The sequence below is a fragment of the Python bivittatus genome, unplaced genomic scaffold, assembly GCF_059951505.1.
Source record: "Python bivittatus isolate LINGU-HERP-01145 unplaced genomic scaffold, Pbiv_v1 ctg000340_np1212, whole genome shotgun sequence".
Classification (NCBI taxonomy): domain Eukaryota; kingdom Metazoa; phylum Chordata; class Lepidosauria; order Squamata; family Pythonidae; genus Python; species Python bivittatus.
In genome coordinates, this window is record NW_028277056.1 from 29,688,159 (window position 1) to 29,708,959 (window position 20,801).

General features: G+C 39.0%; 2 protein-coding genes across 3 annotated transcripts; both read right to left on the reverse strand.

Annotated features, from left to right (window-relative positions):
• Nucleotides 1-264: 264 nt before the first annotated feature.
• Nucleotides 265-4,893, reverse strand: TAF13 (TATA-box binding protein associated factor 13). The gene is made up of 4 exons (XM_007425950.4): nt 4,755-4,893; nt 2,411-2,489; nt 1,237-1,334; nt 265-832 (listed from the first exon to the last, which is right to left on the reverse strand). Exons 1-4 carry the CDS (start codon nt 4,779-4,781, stop codon nt 662-664), a joined length of 375 nt encoding a protein of 124 aa, XP_007426012.1. The 5' UTR covers nt 4,782-4,893; the 3' UTR covers nt 265-661.
• Nucleotides 4,894-6,902: 2,009 nt separating this feature from the next.
• Nucleotides 6,903-16,944, reverse strand: GTPBP8 (GTP binding protein 8). Of its 2 annotated transcripts, none has more exons than XM_025165251.2 (7): nt 16,884-16,944; nt 14,796-15,218; nt 10,739-10,837; nt 9,420-9,550; nt 8,804-8,903; nt 7,742-7,860; nt 6,903-7,076 (listed from the first exon to the last, which is right to left on the reverse strand). In XM_025165251.2, exons 2-7 carry the CDS (start codon nt 15,141-15,143, stop codon nt 6,995-6,997), a joined length of 879 nt encoding a protein of 292 aa, XP_025021019.1. In that variant the 5' UTR covers nt 15,144-15,218; nt 16,884-16,944; the 3' UTR covers nt 6,903-6,994. The 2 variants fall into 2 exon arrangements, with proteins under 2 accessions (XP_025021019.1, XP_007426013.1); XM_007425951.4 differs by lacking the exon at nt 16,884-16,944 and adding an exon at nt 15,877-16,031.
• Nucleotides 16,945-20,801: the final 3,857 nt, after the last annotated feature.

Sequence of the window (20,801 nt, forward strand, 5' to 3'; positions counted from 1 at the left end):
AAGGACAGTCACCCAATCATTAAGTCTGCTATTATGCTGTGAAAAACAGCTTCTGGACTTGTATAAGATAGAATGGCTACCAGCCAGAGGCAGCTTAAGTTCTGGTTTTAATTTAGTGAATTTTACCATTTGCTCCTGTCAGATTAGCTCAATCAAAATAAAATGAACATCCGTGTTCCTATTTGTTAACATTTGTACTCTCCTGTGAAAGATTTTATCTTTGAATTTTAAACAATACTGAAAATGAAGCACGAAGAAAGAAGATCAACTTAAAAGTATTGAGATTTATGACCATGCTTTTAAAAATAAAAGACATGTTTGATGGGACCGAGGTAAAAGATAATGGCTCTATGGCCCTTAGAACTTTTTGGCAACACCTGAAAAAACAAAATCATGAGCTAAATAAGAATGTAAACCAAGAATTATAGCACTCAAATGGTGTAGTCTGAAAATTACAGGGTATAATAAGGAATAATGTCCACCAAGAATATTTTAGCATTTTGTTTTAAAGACAAGCAACATAATAAAAAGAATGTTAACTTTCTTAAAACAGTTCACAACATAGTCTATATCAATGTGCAGCAGCGTTCTTACTATTTTTCACAGAGTTTGCTTTTACAGAAAGGGTGGATCAGAAAATGAGATGAGCTCAAAAAAGGCCTCAAGATCCATAATTTGCTTCATCAAATGCTTTTCGAGCCCGTTTTAGTTCTTCATTCATTGTTAACAAGTCCTTCACACGAGCAAATTTTCGTGGGTCTTTACGAATCAAGAAGACAATATCTTCAACCTGTACTCGACCTTGTCGTCCAATCGACATTGCTTTGTGGGTCTATTGGTCAAAAAGAAAATCCATTCCAATTAAGTCAAATTAACAAAGACATTTTCTGTGATGTTATGAGTTGTAACAAATATCCCTGAATGTAGATAAGATAGTTGCTTGATTATGAAAAAGTAACTAGAATCTGATTATCCAGTGACTTTCTGTGGCTGAGTGGGGACTAAAACCTGGATCTCCCTGCTTCTAGTCTAACACCTTAATCACTACACTGCTTTGGTTCATGAATTGTTAGTGAAAGTTTAGATGGCTGAGTCATGACAGGTTTTTATACATGTCTCCTTTCTGAACACTTCTCAGTTTTACATAAAACTCAGTGGTGTAAGGAACAAAAGTCTAAATATTGCATCTGTAGTATCAAATGTTTACTAAACTACTAACACATTATAAGAACCTACCATTTCTGTGATGAATTCTATGACAAGATCCTCAAGAATATCCACAGACTCTGTGTAAGGGTTCTGATCATCTCCAAATCCATACATCATACATCTCACTGGAATTAAAAAAGCAAAAATCATCTGCAGGAGGGCATTGAATGGAGACACTCTGGAAGACTTATGATCTATGTGATTTGGGCAGTCACATTCTTCTAAATTCTCCAATCAAGCAAATTTTAATAGTAATTTTAAACAAATGTACATGTGGAAGTATAGTTCAGACTTGTAAGGGAGAACCATGACACTATCTTGCTGTAACTTTAATACCAGTGTTTGAAAGATCATTTTAATAGAACATGTTGAAGAAGTAACATTCTAAGAAAAGCATCTGCTGATTCTAGACCCCAAATGAATAAACTAGCCAACAGGTTCTATTTAGTCCAAGTTACAGTTCAGGAAGCTTACACCACTTTGACTATATAAGCTTCAGTATAAGACCAAGTTTTCATCTGAATGGTATTTTACAATGAAACTGTACGTAGAGGGGTCTTTGTCTTACTGTTAAGACAGTGGGCTGAAAAGCAGACTGTGCACTTTAAACTCCCATGTAAGTATTAGCAAATGCAAACCACAAAAATACAAATGTTCTGCACACATAGTAAAAGTCAAGTATTTTAAATCAAAAAGGTCAGCAGTAGTTGATCCATACTTGTTCATCACTAGCTCACTGCAAGACCGAGTGATACAACTGGTAATGAACGAAAAACATCTTACATGACTTCATAAAATCTGAAACATTTTTCAATAGATATTTCATTTGCTGTGCTACAAATCATATCAAATGACACATGAGCAACTGTGAATCATGTTAAGTATAGCTTAGTCATCTCGATTTCTTTTTACCTAGTAGTGTAGATTGATAGGATGAAATCACTTGACACTTCACAGCAACAGTGGCATTCAAAAAGCTTATGACAGGGATAAACACAGGGATTCTTCAAAAGTGGAGGCTACAAGAGGATTAAATTTCCTCACTACTTGTGAGAACACAGAAAGCTGCCTTATAAAAAGTTAGGTCATTAAAACTGATCTGTGTCTATTGTCTTATACTAATTGATGGCAGTTCTCTGGTATCTTCTGCATGCAAATAATCTACTTATTTACTCTTACTTATAGGCTGACTTCAACTTACATTCTTTGGAGAACAACCGCTTCCTTTTTCCCTGTCCACCATCTGGACCTCCTCCAGTTTCTTCATTATCTTCTTCAAACTGTAGAGAACAAATCCAAAATTAGGGTGAAAAAGAGGTGTACCCCAAGATTAAGCTAAGAAACAAAGTGGCCAAAATTATTAGGATGGTTAAAAGCAGAGAGGCAGCAAAGGGTTCCAAACAGATCTCTTGAAGTTGGGGGAATAAACAGTACAATAACAAAAGAAGCTTACTGTACATAAATATGAAGTTATACATACAGAATAAAAAAATCAACTCTTCACATTGATGAGATCTGAACTAGAACCTTGGGGTGCTAGAGGCAAAGTTGATGAAAACATCAAATCAAGTTGTGGCAATTGTGAAAAAGGCACATTCCATGTTAGGTATCATTTCAAGAAGAATCTAAAATAAATTTATCAATACTATAATGCCTTCATAAAAATATATGAATACTGTAGTCTTGGCCACAGTACATTAAAAATGATATTGAAAACCTGGAAACAGGACAGAGAGGGAATCCAAATTATAATCAGGCTGGAGTAACTCATTTCAGAGAAAATTATGACAAGTAAGGGAAAGAGGAAATTTGAAAAAAAAATAGAATACTATGGAAAAATGGATGGGGAGAAGTTTACGTGCTCATAATTCTTAGGACAGGGCTCTGCAGCAATTTGGAATTCAAGGGGAAAAGGTGATTCTTAGCATGTGTTGGTGCTTGTGTTGCATATGTTGACAACTCCTTAAGCTGCATCCTTCCATGAGCTTGCTGTGCAATTCCAAGAAAAGATACATATGATTTAAGGAAATGCCAAAAGATGCAACATGACTGTCCATATGTGCTTCTATCACTTGTTCCCCTTTGAATCCAGATGATGAAGCTGAATGGTGGGACAATTCAGAATAGGCAAAACAAAATACTTATTTAAAATTAAACCATGGGATCTATTATCTCAAAATGTGGTGGTGCTGATTCATTTGAGCTGCTTTAAGAGGGATTAAAAAAATAATAATTGTTAACAGTTATTAGATATGCTGGCTATATATTACCTCACATAACACAAACAGGCTGCTGAAAACTTGAGAGGGGGGATTCTGTTCTGTTCCCTTGAATTTTGTTTGTGAGCTTATCACAGGCCTGGCTGGACACTGAGAAAATGCATTGTCGCACCAGACTGGCCTGATTCAGCATAGCTATTCTTAAATCCTTAAGATTACTATGCTGTATTTAAAAGAACAGCATAAGAAAACTGGGAGGTTCTGAATATATAACAGTCCAAAAGAATGGTGGTGGAAAAGAAAATATAATTTTTAAAAAATATTTTCTACCAAAATCTGTAAACAAAACAAGCCGTAATTACCTATAGTGCTTCTGCCCTTCACCAACTAGATTTAATTTGAATCAAGGTTTAAGTCTACAACCTCATTTATATGCCATGGATCCATGAGAATAAAAAAATGGTCCACCATAAAACACATGCAACTGCACCAAACCAAAGTGCGGTCCTGTGGAGCAAATCTTATTTTGGATGCATCTTGAATGAGGGGGCTTGTATGTTTGCAATTAGTTTGTAAAGCATCATGTCACTATGCAATGTGATTCTTCTCCAATGTTCTCGATTATAACTCCCAGCAATTCTAGCCAGCATAGCCTATGGTCAATAACAAAGGAAATGCCAAGCAGGTGTAATACGAAGGAAGACTAATGTCTTCTGCAGACTTCACCAAAAATAATGATAATAGAAAGTAGGATTGAGGATATGCATGGAGTGTGTTGCTGGCCCACAACTAGTACACATGTTTATTCCAAAATAAGCTTCAGTGAGATGACTGGGAATCACCTTGTATTTACAGAAGGGTTACGTCAAAAAACGTAAAACCAAATTCAAGTTTATCCACATGTAAGTCTCACAGTGCTCAGGGAAGCTTACTCCCAGTTTCGTTTGCATAAAATGACAATCTAGAGTGGAATCCTAAACTCCGAAATCCAGAGAACTTATTCCAAGTGAATTATTTAATACCATTTTATTACAGGTTTTCCCTGCTCATCATTCAAAGTGATGCGTTGCCATCAACGAAAAGGATGTAGCTTTTAATGTAAATAATACCAAATAAACCCTGAATTAAAACTTCAGCCCTCTCCGGCCGATGGGTGCGATCGCCTCCAGCATCCCAGGGAACCTAGGAGAGGCGGGAAGCCGGAAGAAGCCACCTTCTTTTCCCTAAGCCAGCAGCTGCGACCCGACCAGCATCCCAGTTGGTCCTTAATCACGGTTCACACCATTTGCGCTACCCGGCCCCTTCTTATTTTTCTACTTCACTTACAGGTGGGTCTTCTTCTTCGTCGGCCATGTTAGCCACAGGAATACCCACTTCCGGATACAAAATCAAAGAGCGCTTCTGACGAGCAACTCTTCCGCCCGGCTTCGATCTAGAACGCTATTCGTTGTTGCGTCAGCCTTCTACTGCGCATGCTCCCTTGAGCAAATGACGCTGTAACGAGCCCTTTCACCGGCTTCATTGGACAAGAGTCACGCATGCGCAACCGAAAGAGTGGAGTGTACGTTGTTTACTGGGGGCTTTCAAATCTGGTCGGAAGCATGCGCACGGCCGCTATAGGGCAGCAAAAAGATACGGAAAAGGCCTACTCGTGGGTGCCACCTTGTGATCGTCCAGATCTTTCCAGCCCTAATTTATATAGTATTTGGGTACCTGGAGAAAAATAGCATTGAAACCTTAAGCAGCAATGAGTGATAAGTCAGGTTTGCTGTTTTCATTTCTCTACCAGGTGCCATTAAAATACCACCTTCCAGTTTGTTGCTTTCATAAATGCAGAGCTATGCTTGGCTTAATAATGGAATACTGTATACATCACAACTGAGTTCATTTAATAACCTTAGATAAACCAGAATAAATTACTTTGGTTTAATATTTTGTGTAAATTCAGCCATGTTTTCTTATTTGCCATTTTCTGCCCTTTGCCAAATTGGAAGCAGAAGCATAAAACATTCCTAGATTCACACCAAAGTTCCTGCTATTTATCCTGTATTAGGGTTTATGGTTTTGTCTTCAAATAGTGGCTCATTCAGGAAATCCTTGTCTCCTCCATGATATTCTGTTTCCAAATATTTTATTACAATTTTGAGTTTATGAAATTAGCATATCAGTGTGTGCATTAAGATGCTGTACACTCTGGAGTTAATACTCATGGTGAAGAGTGTACATACGTGGGTGTATGTGGATTAACACATATTACTTTTGTATGAGGTAAGCCAGCTCCAATGTATTGCTCATTCTGAGTCCACAAGCTGGACTTCTTCCTCGAAATCCTGCTGTTAATAAACTACTGATCTACTAAACTATTGCATTCAGTCTTAATTCCAAGAAACAGGATTAGGCCACTTACCTGATGGGCAAAATGGGGCTGGAAGTTAAAACGACACAGCAATCAGGAAATGACTGCTAACAATTCATCTGCTTGTTGAAAGTTAATAGTAGTTGGAGACTTAAACAGAATGGAGTACTGCAGATTAAGAAGCAACAGCCATCTGAATGCTTTAGCCCTATCATTATAAGCCTCTGATGGAATTCTCAAGCTATTTAGAGAAGTCATACCTTTGAGGTACTCAGATTTAAGTAGTCTTATCAACATAGCTGGCCACTTTAGGAAGGAATGCTTTTGACTGTATATGCAGTAGAATTGTGCTGAGTCTTCTGTTTGCACATAAATATATCCATTCTTTCCTTTTAAGAAATAATTCAATACAAACATACACTACAAAAGAAAGCAGCAAAATAATTTCTCTTATTGCCCCCCACCCCCAAATAGACTAAGACAGGGACGTTTTTGCAAAAGCGATCCTTGTACATCTACATAGTCTCTAGAATGCCGTGATGTATTTGTAGTATTACAGAGCTGAAAAGACCACTACATGCAGCCTCTTACTCAGTGCAGGGATCCAAATTAAAAGCATCTCAAATGATGACTGTCCAACCTTTGCCTTAACACATCTAACAAGTGGGGCTTATTACCTCCCTTGATAATTGATTCCACTGTCAAACTATTATTGTATGTATTTTCTACCCTTCTGTTGAAATCTGTCTTCTGTAGCTTAAACCCTTTATTCTGAGGCTTGCACTCTGGGTTGACAGAAAGGGGGTTCTGAAGTTTTGTGTGATATCCATTCAGGACCTGATTGTCATCATGTCCTTTACTAAACTTTCAAGGCTAAAAAGACTCAAGGCTCTTCCATTTCTCATCATATGATTTACTTGATCTTCTTTCTTCTCCTCCTTTCATCCTTTTCAAATTTGTCTGAATCCTTCCTAAAATGTGTTGGCCATAACAATGTTTTAAGTTTCTCTACTGAAAAATCTGGGCTAGGAAGAGCCATATACTACTTCTAAGCATAACATTTTGTCTTTGGAGTTTCACATTTAATCAACCAACAAGGGGAAAGTATGTGACAATACTGAATTTACATAGCATTTATTGTTCCAAAATAATTTATATTTATACAGCATCTAGCATGAAGTTGAAGCAAGATGCTTCTGAGTATAATGCATCATCCAATGGACAATGGAAGATGTCCAGCTGTATGAGCTATGAAGCATCTCAATACATGGATTCCAGAATAATTCAAAGAACTGTGGAAACAAAGACAGAAATATTATGTTAGTAGTCTCATACAAATAAAACATTTTCCATTCTCTCACTATCCTTGCACTTGCTGCCTCTGCTTGAGGAATTACTCTTTCTTATAGTTTAAGTTCAGCTAAGTAGCAGCACCCTGGCTGATCTCATGATTCTAAGATTCTCAGCCTTGGTAAGTATTGGGATGGAAAACCAAGATTATACCAGGGTTGTAGATTAGATTGGAAAGTAACAACTGAAACTCACACACACTTTGGAACAAGGCAATGGCAACCACTTCGTATTATTGGCAAGAACGTAACACGAACATGTCGGTGTAATCACCCTTGGATCAAGTTTGACTCGTGGGAAGGTCTGAATGCTTATATGCTAAACATATAATTTATGTTCTATAATCTAGAAAGATAATCTATTCATGCTTATAGCAAATTTTATAAAATATTAAAGATTCCTCAAGTTGGGCTTGACTGCTTGTGATTATATGAATTATGTAGTCCTTTGGCAAGAATCAATAAGTGATTTGCCTTTGTATTCTTCTGGGTTTTTTTTTTTTTCAATTTCCTAATCTAGTCTACAGTACTAGGGCTAGGGCTCTCCTGCTTGAGATCAGCTATGGTCTGCTTAGTGTTCAACCTACTGTGACTTTTTTAGCTGTTACCTGATAGGAAAAAGTTGAGGAAAGCACGCTTGGGTATTTTTCTTTACGAAGTCCTGAATCTGTAGCACATTTTTTGCCATCACTGATTTTGCTGCTTTGTCAATTTTAGTTAATACAAGCTGCCAAAAGACACAAACAAACCCACAGAAAATAGCTTAAAAATAAGTTTTCGAAACCTTGAATTCTTTTTGAGTTTAGCACTTGAATTAGGTTAGCAGTACTCACAGGCTGTTCTTTAAAAGAATGAGATCCTGTCCTTTGCTCTTCCGACTTTTTCTACTTTCAGAGATGTTTTGTGAGTCTAGCTTTCACGAACAGCTTTTCTCTCTCCCCAAAAGAATATAAGGCCTAACTGAGCAATCTAGGTGGATCAAACAAACCACTAATCCACTAACTCAGTGGACTGGATACAGACTAAATTAGCCATATCTGAATCCTACTAGCACCAGGACAAGTAAGTTGTGACTATTAAGTTAAACGGAACTAATTTTGGGTTTAATTCTATGCATTTATACTTTTTAAGGAATGAAGTCCACAAGTCAGTGATAAAGTAAACATATAATATAGGCAGAGGTATTCAAATTTAGTAAGTGCTTAAAAAATTCATTTCTTGTCAGCTAATGCCATCTTCTTTCAAGCTAATATTTAGAATAAATTATGTTGAAGCAAAAGGATTTTTGCCAGGATTAGGCAAGATGGAAGGAAATGTTGTATTCATTTTGCCATTATACTTCCAAATTAATTTATGTGAATATGGTGGTTAAAATACTATAGTAGTACATTTTGTACATTTTAAAAACCCCAGCTGGTAAGAGCAGCATATTAATTACAAATATAATTTGTCTATTTGTGTGTACCTCTCTTACTAAACTGGAATGAAATTCCTAAACAAAACTTTGTCTGTTCTTGTTTCTTCACAGGTTTTAAAAATTCTCCTAGACAGAATCAATAGAGTCTGGCTAGATGGTATTTATGCTGTCCAGTTATTGTTACATGATTTTTAGAGAACCTGATTTATTAATATTGTACACTCACTGTTTTAAAGCAAGGGTTACTACTCACAACATACGGAATCCCAAATTCTTCTAACATTTCTATAGCAATGTTATCCATTTCCTGAATCCCTGCTTTGGCATCTATTAATAAGAACGTACGTTTCAAACTGCAGAAAATAGAAACACAGCGACAACTTTGCATAACCATAATAGAAAAAAACAAGATCCAAGTTAACAGGCAAGAGAAATAGGTGATTTTCCATTCCTAATTTTTAACTTAGTTCAGAAGCATTTATAATCTATCATTTCTATCATTTCTGTGTGGTAAATTCTCCTTTGGCAGGAACAGAGACAACTACCACTTTGAGTAGAGATACCAATGCAGAACAGTTTGCTTTTTTGAGAAAAGGTGCTACTTCAGATGGAATTGCTATTTTGATCCAAGTTGAGGTGACTCAGCAAAGCAGATCCATATGACTTCACGCATGCCTCAGGAATATTTTGTAAATAGTACTTACAACAGGATTGTATCTAATCCCAATTTTAAATAGTTGTTTCACCTAAAAATTGTTTTGTATGCCCAAGTACACCTCCCCCTTAAGGCAAAATTTTACAACTTTATTCCCCACCCCCACCCAAATCTGTAGAAAAAAATTCCAAGAAATTGCTATATTCAATCTTACTTTTTACGTTGGTTTAAATAAGGCTCTACCATCTCTGCAAAATCTTTGGGTGCTTTGAACCCATAGCCTGGCATATCCACCAAAGTGAAGAGTTTTCCCACTTTGAAAAAATTCATTTTCTTTGTGTGACCCTGGAGAAAAAAAATCAGAGGAGCTTTTCCTCCTTGTTTCAGACAAAGCATTATGAGATCCATGAAACTGTTTAAAATGTACTTTTAAAAAATTAAGTAGGCATCTGAATCAGTGGAGTGAAAAGGAAGTGACTGATAGAGCTGAAAAACTGCAATGTGTTTGACAATTATTCGGTCTGAAATATCAAGTTTATTTACTTTTGATATATAAGCTTTTCAGACTCCAACCATATACAATATTTTAAAATCATAAATGCATGAGGTATGCTTCATGACAAATTCCAAAAATTTATCTGTAACATCCTGAACATGAAATAAAATATAAAGTAAATTTGTAGATTATTGTGGATAATCTACAACTCAAAAGGCATGTACACCAGATTCATTTTTTGAAGCAATACTGCAAAACATCTAGAATCAAGTAAAAAGTGTTTACACTACTTATCTATATCCTACTTTGAGATTCTATTAAAACTGAAGTAGTTTCCTAGGTTTGCCAATTTTATTTATATGTATGCAAGACCAGGTGATCCAGAGCCAATCAATCAGGTATCGGGGGGGGGGGGGCAGTAAGGCAGTCCCCCTTATTTTCAGCCAGGATAGCCAATGGATGGAGCTGGTTTGGAGCCATAGTCCAAAATATCTTGAGAACACCAAGTTTTTCCAGTATCCTGCTCTTGACTTGACAGAAACCCTACACAGGTATTGTGCCTTAATATAATAAAGGAACAGACCTATGTAGTTCATGCTGGCCTGCCATGTAAATTCTCAGTCTCACCATGTCAAGCAATTTCTACTTATGTTCCTGGGATACAAATTAAACTTTTGCCCATCACTGCAAACCCTGATAAAGCAGAGTCCCAGGTCCCATGGAATCTTCTACTCAAATTCAAGCATACAGGGTGATCTGGCATGAGACTGGAGTGTACTGCATTCCTGCACCGTTTATGCTGAGTAGAGCTCAAATAAGTTGAGCGTACTGAACATATATGTATATTATTTGTATATTCTTTAATCTCTCATGAATATAGGCACCTAACAATGCAACTGTGTGTGACCAATCTAGATATGTGCGATGCACTTATTCAAAAGCACCTGCCCTTAAAACTGGATTTTTTTTAGAACTTGTCTTGCTTATACTTTATTCACTTTGAGGGCGAATGTAATCTATCTTCACATGCTACTTACAGGATGTTTGGAAATTCTGACTTCAACATCAGGGGCCAAAGAAAACAATGCTTTTATTAAAGATGATTTTCCAACATTGCTTCTTCCTAAAAAGCAAACCTGGAGGAAAAAGTTACAGTGATTTCATTATTCTGTTTATGTCCCAATAAAAGATGTATCATTTAAACAAGGCATGTTGCTAGTAGCCTGGTGCTCTCCAGTAGCATTGGTTAATTTGAGGGAATCTGATCTCTTAAATCTAATGCCAACCTAATCTCTGCAGAGTCCTGGAAGGGGGGCTGGTTCCAGCAATAGACACAGATGGAATTTCTGATGAAAACACTTTTTTTCTGTACCACTACAGAAATATCAAGGTTTGCAGAATGTAAGAATATGTGTAGAAGACAAATAGTCCTTCTAGAAATGGAAACCATCTAGAAAATCTATGGGCTATTCAGTAAACCAGAGGCAAACTCTTAATAGCCTATCTAGGAAAATGAGCACATGGAAACCATATTCTAATGTTATTTTTTGGAAATCCTAGGCTTTACCAAAGTTCTGAAATGTAACATTGGCTCCAGGATCTTTTTAAAGAGGAGTCAGCCAATGCGAGGCACTTGGCTTGGCCTCACATAGGGAGAGGGGGGCATTTCAAGTATAATCTTGTATTTGAAATAATCAGAATTGTATTTGCATGTTCCTTCTGATCTCCACAAGATGGTCCTGACATGTATGTGTTATTTTCCCCTCTTCTACTAGCATCAAGGCTTAAACTTTGCTGCCATCCAATGGAGGCTAATCTCTCCTCATCAGTAGTCACCTTAAGTGACTTCACCCAAAAGACAGCTTAAGCAAATGTTTTTATTATTCACAAACCAAATACAAACTGACATAGTTATAAGCAAACATTAGGTAAGCAACAATCAGGTGCTCCAGTATTTATTCTGGAACATAGTAAGCTGCATGTAGTCTTCACTAGGGTGAGATTGTTGGTCCCTCTTTTGGTGAGCAGAAGATGCCTTACAGTAAGTCCAAATACTGTTCTCAGGGACCTGATGATGGAGCTAACAGGAATTGAACCTATTCTACAGTATCCTGGCAGAGGTCAGTATGAGTTATAGCACCCTTTGTAGATGGACGCATCTGAAGCCATCTTTGCAGATACAAACTTACTTTACATTGTTTAGTGAAAGTACAATGTCTATCAAGATAATCCCTGCAGACAGAGGTGTTGATGCAGTCATTTTTCTGACAGAGTGGGCTTTATAATAATAATTAATAATAATTTATTAAATTTATATACTGCCTGACTCCCAGAGAGTCTGGATGGTTGATGCCCTCTGGCAGCTTTTTTGAGTGCTCTTTGTCTATGCAAGAGGATACAGTCTAAGACAATGACTTGTTTGTGCCAGTTTTGCTGCCAGTTCTTTGTCTAGTTCTACTATAAGAATCCCAGAAGTTCTTTTATTCCTGCTGATGTTGCCATAAAGTTTGTACCCTTGCACCATCATCTGAATAGCTGCCAAATTGTCAGGTTCAGCCCAAAGAACTCCACGAGACAATGCAAATACAGTTCTGTTGTGTTTATTAGCTTCTACCTCAAGACAGAATCTCACCAGACTGAACCCAAGTTCCCAAGCCAGCCAGCCACAACACCGTGAATTCCTTAACAAGGTGCCAGCCTCATCTTCTTGAACTTTCCATGCTCCTGTTGGAGGCTAAGAACATGCTTATCTCCCTGAGCATGGCCTTCATAAGTCCATTCCATCACACAAATTAACCAGTGTATCTACCTAGTTGCTGGACATTTAGATACCAAGATGCTTTCTGTTGCTAAAGCTAATAAGCCAGTGCTACATCCAGGTGTAAAGTTTCTTGTTCTCCAATATGGGAAAATGTAAGAATCTATCCTTTGGACTTGTTCTGAGTTCTAATCTGTAACCCAACCAGGGACGTCAGAGAAGCCTCTGGACCTAAAGGTGCCATCAATGCTTTCAACCATTCCAACAACTGAATGAGCATTACAGATAGTTCTATTTGTGGTGCTGCTTCACTTGATGGCTAGAGGACTTTAGAAGGTCCCTTGTGTGGCGGTACAGATTGTCTCCACTGGGAAATTGCCTTTCCCCATGCCCCACAGCACCACCACAGCATGACTTGGTTTGCCCCCCTCTCTGTTTGCCTCAGACATTTTTTAGCTCTGTGCTCCTGTTCTCAGCACTTGCCATCTTAGTGAAAGGAAAGCAGGAGATCTGCTTACGTGTCTTGCTTCTCTTAGGGTGGGGAAAAACCTTCCTGATGATCTCTGATGCTACTTCTACCTCTGTCTGCTGGTTAACACTTGGATAGAAGGTCACCTGGAGATCAATCCTGTGCCATCTGCAGACTCCTATTAGGGAAGGGTATGGGTGGGTTTTGGAAGGCACTACAGTTGGTCCCAAGCAGTTCCTACTACTTTTCTGCGCCTTTTCTTCAGCCACAGCCATAAATGCGGATTACCTAGTAGCACAGTGGCTGATCATCTTTATGCCACTTTGAGGGGGTAGCTGCTCCTGAACTCCAAGTCTTTTCTGGTTCCCTTCAGCTAGCATTGCTGAAGGGACAGCAGTGAATCAGATGGGAAAAATGCACCCAAAAAAGGTTCACACACAAGCTCTCTGCTTATCATGCTCACTGCTCATTCCTTTTAAAAGAAAACAGAGCCCCCCTGGCTAGCTGCAATCTCTGCAACCACTACCCACTAATCCATACCTCCACATGACCTGCCACTGCAAACAAAGAGCTGGACTCTTGTTACTGTTTGGTGCCGCACATGAGCAAATGCTTGTGTTGCTTCTCTCCCTGTAATTCTTCTTCCTTCCTCCTTCTCTCTAAAGTTCCCAAATCGGTCCTCCTCTCTCTTGGTTCTTAATTCTTAGCCTAAAATGGAGCCAAGGAGAAGTCCTTCCTCTCCTGCAAGAGGTAGAGCTAAGTCTGAGAGGAAGAGCTAGGCTCCAGAGTTTAAACTCTACCTTCTAGCCACAGAAGTGAAGTGAACCCGTTCCTGATGGTTCAGGTGGCCAGGAAGGATCAATATTTTTAATTCAAGCCCACAAAACTAGTAAGTTAAAATACAATGGCAGGGGTTAGTGTTTCAAGCTTCTCCCCACATTCCTATAGGGCTAGGGTTAAACTGATATAAGGAAGTTGAAAGAAGAAAATGTGGGAGAGATCTGTGTGTTCAAATAACATTTCAGCTCCTGAACCACAATGTTATTTGAACACACATTTCAAGCCCTTGTTGGACAGCAATTCCCACTGAGTTCACTAGAAAACTTGAGGACTATAGACGCAGGCATATGGAGGACATTAGGCTAAAGAAGGCAGAAGGAAAAGGACCTGACATTCTGTTGGTAAATTCTGCTCTTGAAATGTATTAGGACAGTGAACATCTGAGTTTATTCAATTTGTCTACCTCACTATTCAGTTTTAAACATAGTAAATGTATGTTTAGAACAGAAACCTTATAAACCAGTTCTGACTATAATTCTGATGGTATTTACTTTTTAAAATCTGTTTTGGTTTGCCAATTTTACAAGATTTGCTTTATTTACAGTTTGCTACCATTTTTGTTCTGGGGATCTTCCCCTTTACCCCCCCCAAAACAAAAAAGAAATTTGGAATTGTTACTTTTCTTGCAAAGTCCAATAAGCACCTGAACCTGAAGATAGCACTGATGTAAAATAGACAAAGATAAACAGAGACAGAAGGATGAACTCAGCTTCTGTTTATCTTTGAGCCTTGTTCATAAAGAAACAATAAACTATTCAGTGGATATTTAATCCCTTAACAGTGTGTAAACAGAACAGCATTCACATCACAAGGACCAGAAATTTGTTTACAGTAACGAAGATATTCTGCAATCAAAAAACACAAAGATGTCTAAAACATGGACTTTTAGAAACTCTTTTTCTTCTTTCACATGTGAAGGAACACCCCCTGCTCAAAATTTCAAATAACATCATTTTGACTACATTTGTCTTCCTTCCTCTTAAACATCTAAATAATAAAAATGGAACCCCCTTTTCACTGATCTCACCTCAGGCTCAGACATTTGTGGGGCATGATCCATCCGGACAGCAGAAATGGAATAATCAATGATGTGTTGATGTGATGGAATGAAAAACATCTCTGCCTTGTGGATGTCCTCCTGGTTAGGTTTGAAAACGTAGAAGGATGATGTGTCCACATTAGGGGCCAAGAATCTTGCTAGATCTTGGAGAGGAAACGTTATGGCAGTAAACTGTTTTTCATGGAGCTGCTGAACTTTTGAAAATGAAGCATATTGTACAGGAGTCCTGCTTTGGGTCATAAGCTGTCTCCGTAGTACACTGATATATCTGCTAGATTTTGACAGCTGATGCACCTTCACGCATAGATTTTCCATCACCAAGGCAATTCAGTAACTATATATATCTCTCTCTCTCTCTCTCTTCAAGTGAGGGTTTTCAAGTCCATATTTCTAGTGAGAAAAAAAAGGAGGAGAAAGTAACAAGCATTGTTGCTATAACTCTCCAACCTGGTGCTCTCCAAAGGGGTTTGGCCTTCAGTTCCTATGATCATCAGCCCCCTATCCTTATGGGGAGATGGGAGTTATTATTCAAAACATCTGGAGAACATCTGGATGGAGACAGCTTCAGTAGTTAATTAAAAACTGAGAGGTAGGCAGTTGTACAGATCAAATAAATAAATAACACCACAAATGCATCTCCCTTCCTGTTACTCCTGCCGTTTGTAGCGTTTTTTTCTTTTATATACGCTGGCCAAAAAAGACATCATGTGATCCTGTACTTGCTTCCAGTGAATAAGACCTAATCAAGTCAAAGGGATAATTTACTTTTAGCAGATAAGATTGGTGTTTTAAAGGCAGAAGTTTCAGGGGGAGGAAAACTGCAAGAAAGATTCAGAAATAAACAAACGAAAGCGAAGGTAACCTGGAGTACGGTGGAGCAGTAACTGTAATGCTTATATAAAACGCATACATTAGGAAGAGCTCAGACTTTTTTTAAAGAGGAAGTGCATTTGAGGCAGCGGAGTTGCTTCTCCAACGTGGTGCCCTTCATATTTGCAGGACATTAAACTGGCAAGGGTTGAACAGAGAAAGGAAACTTTGATGCAACCTGATCGCAGGGACGGAGGTCAAAAGGAGAGCGCTTCTTTCTCCCCAGTAAAGGTCCACACGGACACGCACAGCCGCGACAGAAACCGAGGCCCCAGCGCTCGCGCTCCTGCGGCACGGGAAGCCGATGCACCTCGGAGTCTTCCCCGGAAGCCGGAGGGCCCGCTCTCCCCGTCTTTGACCCGGACGCCAGAGAACCATAGAGATAGAAAAAGGGCGGCTCTGCCGATCCTCTCGGATGGGATCATTAGGCTATATTTGCAAGGCAATTTGAAAAACGAAAAACAGATCACGTTTTATGCCCGCGAGGGAGCCCGAATGAAATAAAAAGCAGTTCCGTTCCGGAATTTTTTGCAGACGTGGGCGTTTGGCAGCGAGTTCTGAGTCGCGTTAAGCTTTAGGTTGGTTCACCTCCTGCCCTTTGCCACAATGCGGTTAATCTTTTTGGCGCAGCTTTTATGTGAATTCAGTCATTGCGGCTTATTCATCAAACAATGGATAACCCAGTAACAAAGAGATGATACAGTAATAGCACCGTGCTTTTTGATGAGGGGAATTTGTGGCTTTTCATGTGGAAGCAACCACGTGGGTAAGTCAGTTTATTAGAAATGAACTTACCCATATGTAAGTAATAGGAATTCATCATAAGTAGCTGTCTTTCCGTGGAGGATTAATCTTCCTGGAACACTCATAACGTTGATAAGGCAGCGGTTGACCTATAAAGTGTGCAGGATGTTTCCCTTACAGCCGGTGATTATGTTCAGCTTCCAAGCAGAGCCTCAACTTCATGAATCTTCTTTCTAATGAATTCAGGTTTAGCTTATCACACTCTGTGTGTTCACATATAACTCTAACCCGTGGTTTCATTACTCAAGCACAATCCATGTGCTCCTGTATCATATCCACCATAAGCCAAACATACCATAGAATGGGTTAGGGCTTATCTGCTGGATTTCTGTACGTAAACCAGTTTGAAATGAAGCTGTTGAAGATGAAGAAATTACTTACGATTTCAAACATTTCCAGGTGTTGTGTCCATGACGCTATATCTATAAGCAGTGAGAACACAACAGTAGTTTCTTGTTTAACGGCTAGATGGCAGTACAGGCAAAAAAGCACTTCGCTGGGATCCGAGAAACCTGGAATGTACTGGAATTATCGTAAGAAAAAACCGTTGGCTGTGATGGGGAAAACTAGAAAGTTTGCGTCTGTCTGGTTGTCATTTGACCTGATCCAAACCTTCAACTCTTTTGCTAGTGCTTTCTGCGTACTTCTTCGCTTTTTCCCTATTGCAAATCTTTATATAAAAAAAAACTACTTGGATATACCTTGGTAGTCACAAAGCGTTTTCAGCTCCTTTATCTTTTAAATGTGTGGGTAGTTATTATGGATTTGCTTTCTTCTTGTGAAAAACCTATGCCCCTGTTAGGAGGGATGGCCCCACTTTAGCTACATAAGAACTGGGATGCTCGGAAATAGAGGGAACTATGATTAATTATGCAGTAAATGTAATATTTAAGTTGGTTTCCATTTGTGAATAGGGATTCAGGAGACGAGTAAAAGAAAGACATATATTTTGCAGAAATATAAAAATAATAAAATACCTTATACGTTTTCCTAATAGTGTGAGCTTTGAATGAGATGTGGTGTGGTGGACTTTTCAGATGTTGCTTGTACTAATTTCTAATAAAGAACTGGAGCAATGGTACGGATGAGTTTGGAAATGCTTCATGGAAAAGGAGATTGCCAGTTCATATTAAAAAAAAGAAGGGAATATGAAGATTAAATCTTTTTAAAAGAGAAGAAAGCTTTTAAAATGATTGCACATCTGCAGTTGTGCATAAAGAGCCTACCATCTGCTGAAAGTTATCTAAGCACATCAGTGTGTGTGTCTGGAGGCTGGGCTACCCCTTGCCACCCACTCCTTGCCTTATGCCTTCAACAAATCTAATTCTGCAGGATACAGCAACCGTACCTGAGCTAAAAAAAATCTGGATGACTATTAGAGAGCAACAAAGAATTAGAGTTGCTACCGTATCTAATGGTTGTCCATAGTTTTGCAGCCTAGACATGATAGTCTAAGGCAGTGTTTCTCAACCTCAGCAACTTTAAGATGGGTGGATTCCAACTGTAACTGGCTGGGGAATTCCAGGAGTTGCAGTCCACACATCTTAAAGTTGCTGGAGTTGAGAAACACTGGTCTAAAGCTTGAGGCCTCAATAGGAGCCACAGGAAAAGAGCAGCATGGGAGAGAAGTACTACTGTTTCTTCTTTCCAAGGCAGCCATTGGAAAGCAGCCGCATTTACTGAAAAGTGAGCCCTTAGAGGTGCTAACAGCTTACAATCACTTCTGGTGACTCTCTTCTCATTCTCCTCCTCCTTACAGTTTATGAAAGAACTAGGGAGAGAAAATATTGTAGTAGGCATACCAATCTGGGCTGCAAAACTGCAGATTACCATTCAGAGCAGCAAAAAGATGCAAAAAATATTAACCCCTTGTTGCCATCTAATGGTTAACTGGAATTTGCAGCACAACTATAATATGCCTTCTGAAGGGGAGAAGTAGAGGACCCCCCACACCCCCAGTCTAACACTTGAGCTGTGTGATGGAAAAGAGCAGGTGTCAGCTGTGGCCAGGAAGTCCTTTGCACAATTGCATCTGTGCACCAGTTGCACCTTTTCTTAGATCAGGGGCCCTTCCAGACAATCACTCATGCTGTAGTCTCCTCATGGCTTGATTACTGCAACACACTCTACATGGGACTGACCTTGAAGACCACCCAGAAGCTTCAACTAGTCCAGAATGCGGCAGCACAAGCAGTAATAGGCATACCTCAGTATGCCCATATAACATCTCTGCTTTGCAAGCTGCACTGGTTGCCAATTTGCTTCCAGGTACAATTCCAGGTGCTGGTCATTACTCATAAAGCCCTACATGGCATACAACCTGGTTATTCAAGGGACTGCCTGTCTCCCATAACATATGCCTGGCAGATTCAATCCTGCAGAGTTGGCGTGCTCCAAGTTCCTTTGATTAAACAATGTCATCTGTCGAGACTCCAGAAGTGTGCCTCTCTGTAGCAGCGCCTTCCCTCTGGAATGAGGTTTCCCTTGAGATCCAGATGGCCCCCATTCTGTTGTTGTTTAGAAGAGCTGTGAAGACTTTGCTCTTCTCCGAGGCCTTTGGCAAGGGAGAGTGAGACCTCTCACTTCATTGTGCTTGCCATTTTTATCTGTTGATAATATTTTATTGAGATTTTAAAGATACATATTTAAAAGTTAGAAATGAAGAGGAAAATTTGAAATATAATATGTTTTATTGATTTTATTGTAGTTTCTTTGTTTGATTGCTGCGAGCCACCCAGAGTCGTTGAGAGCCAGGTGGCATACAAGTTTAATAGATGATGATGATGACAACGATGGTGATGAGGTTCAGGCCCACCACTGTACCGGGAAGAAATGGCTACATGTTCATTCTTTCTTTTGCCTGTCGACTCAACTGCACAGCCCGAGGGGAGGGGAGGCATCAGCACTCATCCTCTTTCAACACCAGAGGGGAGGAAACCATCTGCAAAGTTTGCCTTGAGGCCAACAGACCTCTATGTGTGTTGTTCTTTCACCTTTCAGTTGGAAGTGGACTCGCCAGCTCTTCAAATAGACAGCTGTCTTCTGAATATGAAATCATTTTGAATTATTATAATTCAGGGCCATAACAATTACAACATACGGTTCTATTGGAAGTATATTAAAAAATCAAGGATTTAAGTAAAAGTATTAAAATAAAGAGTTTGTTTTGGTGCTGTATGTAGGATGGTCTTCTTGCTAAAACAAACTAACGGAAGTACAGTTCTGAGAACAGGACTTTTTTCTGCTGACGCATACAGCATATATGGGAATGAAAAAGGGAATTTTGCCTGTAAATCTTGGTTGCTTTTTATAACTTCTCAGACAGTTTCTAATTATAGGCTGAAGACACAGGCATGACATGGCAAATATAGAAACCAAAATTCTGGTGAGGAGAAAGGCAGTTGTCAAACAGATAACACATTTACCCTCTTGTTGAAAATTGCTTCTGTAAGTCTCATGGAAAAAGAAATTATCATTGTATCTTTCTTTTACGTGGATGTTTCTTAGAATAAATTAATTTAAAACACCCATGCCTTTCACAGGATGAAGCAGTAATGCTTATGCCGTATGTCTTTGTTTCAGTCCTGGCTACACAAGATTTAAATTCCACAATTCTCACAGGCCCAGTTCTGCTTCTACACTGTTTCATGCTGCTGGTTGAACTTTCTGCATGTAAGATACATGAGATGCTGGGGGGGGAAATCAAGTTTATTCAGCCAATAATAATAACAAGCCACTGAAGCTTTGTAACTGCAAGCTTTTGAATGCCAGAACCCTTTATCCAACAAGATAAACACTTCCCCTCCCAAAAAGGGAGGGAGAGACAGAAATATGCCAATTTTTTATTCTTAGGTTGAGTGAGACGGAAATGCCTTCAGATATGCAGATTAGGTCTTATCAAGTACATGCAATGCTGGAGATTTTGAAAAGAAAGAATGATACTCATGAGAGAGAGAGGCAGGGTGGGCAAAAGCCAAGGGGAAGGGCTTGATATTTGGGGAAAGGGCTGGGGAAGAGGGACAGAGTAGCCTTGCAAAGTGAGCAAGGTTTTGTCATGTATGTAAACAGCCAGAATTTTTCTGTTTTGGGGAGAATAGGTTGTTTTAACTGTGGTAAGCCTATTTTGGAAATTTTGAATCTCAATTTTTGTGCAGCTGAGCATCAAAATGGTGGGAAACCACACCACTGATACTTTTGGTCAGAGAATGCTCAATGTACAACAAAAATAGGATTTGGGTTTTGTGGGGTCTCAGGTTGCCCACTTTGCTACAGAGTAAGTTCAAAGTACCTGTAACAACA

Bases quoted from the DNA above. Each gene is read 5' to 3' on its own strand.
- TAF13 (XM_007425950.4), bottom strand. From the start codon at position 4,781: ATGGCCGACGAAGAAGAAGACCCACCT. The intron at 2,490-4,754 runs GTAAGTGAAGTA...TGTTCTCTACAG, and splicing joins ACGAAGAAGAAGACCCACCT to TTTGAAGAAGATAATGAAGA. The intron at 833-1,236 runs GTAGGTTCTTAT...TTTGACCAATAG, and splicing joins TAGAATTCATCACAGAAATG to ACCCACAAAGCAATGTCGAT.
- GTPBP8 (XM_025165251.2), bottom strand. From the start codon at position 15,143: ATGGAAAATCTATGCGTGAAGGTGCATCAGCTGTCAAAATCTAGCAGA. The intron at 8,904-9,419 runs GTAAGATTGAAT...TATTTTCTGCAG, and splicing joins TATTTAAACCAACGTAAAAA to TTTGAAACGTACGTTCTTAT. The intron at 7,861-8,803 runs GTGAGTAGTAAC...GTCTTTTGGCAG, and splicing joins AATTTGGGATTCCGTATGTT to CTTGTATTAACTAAAATTGA.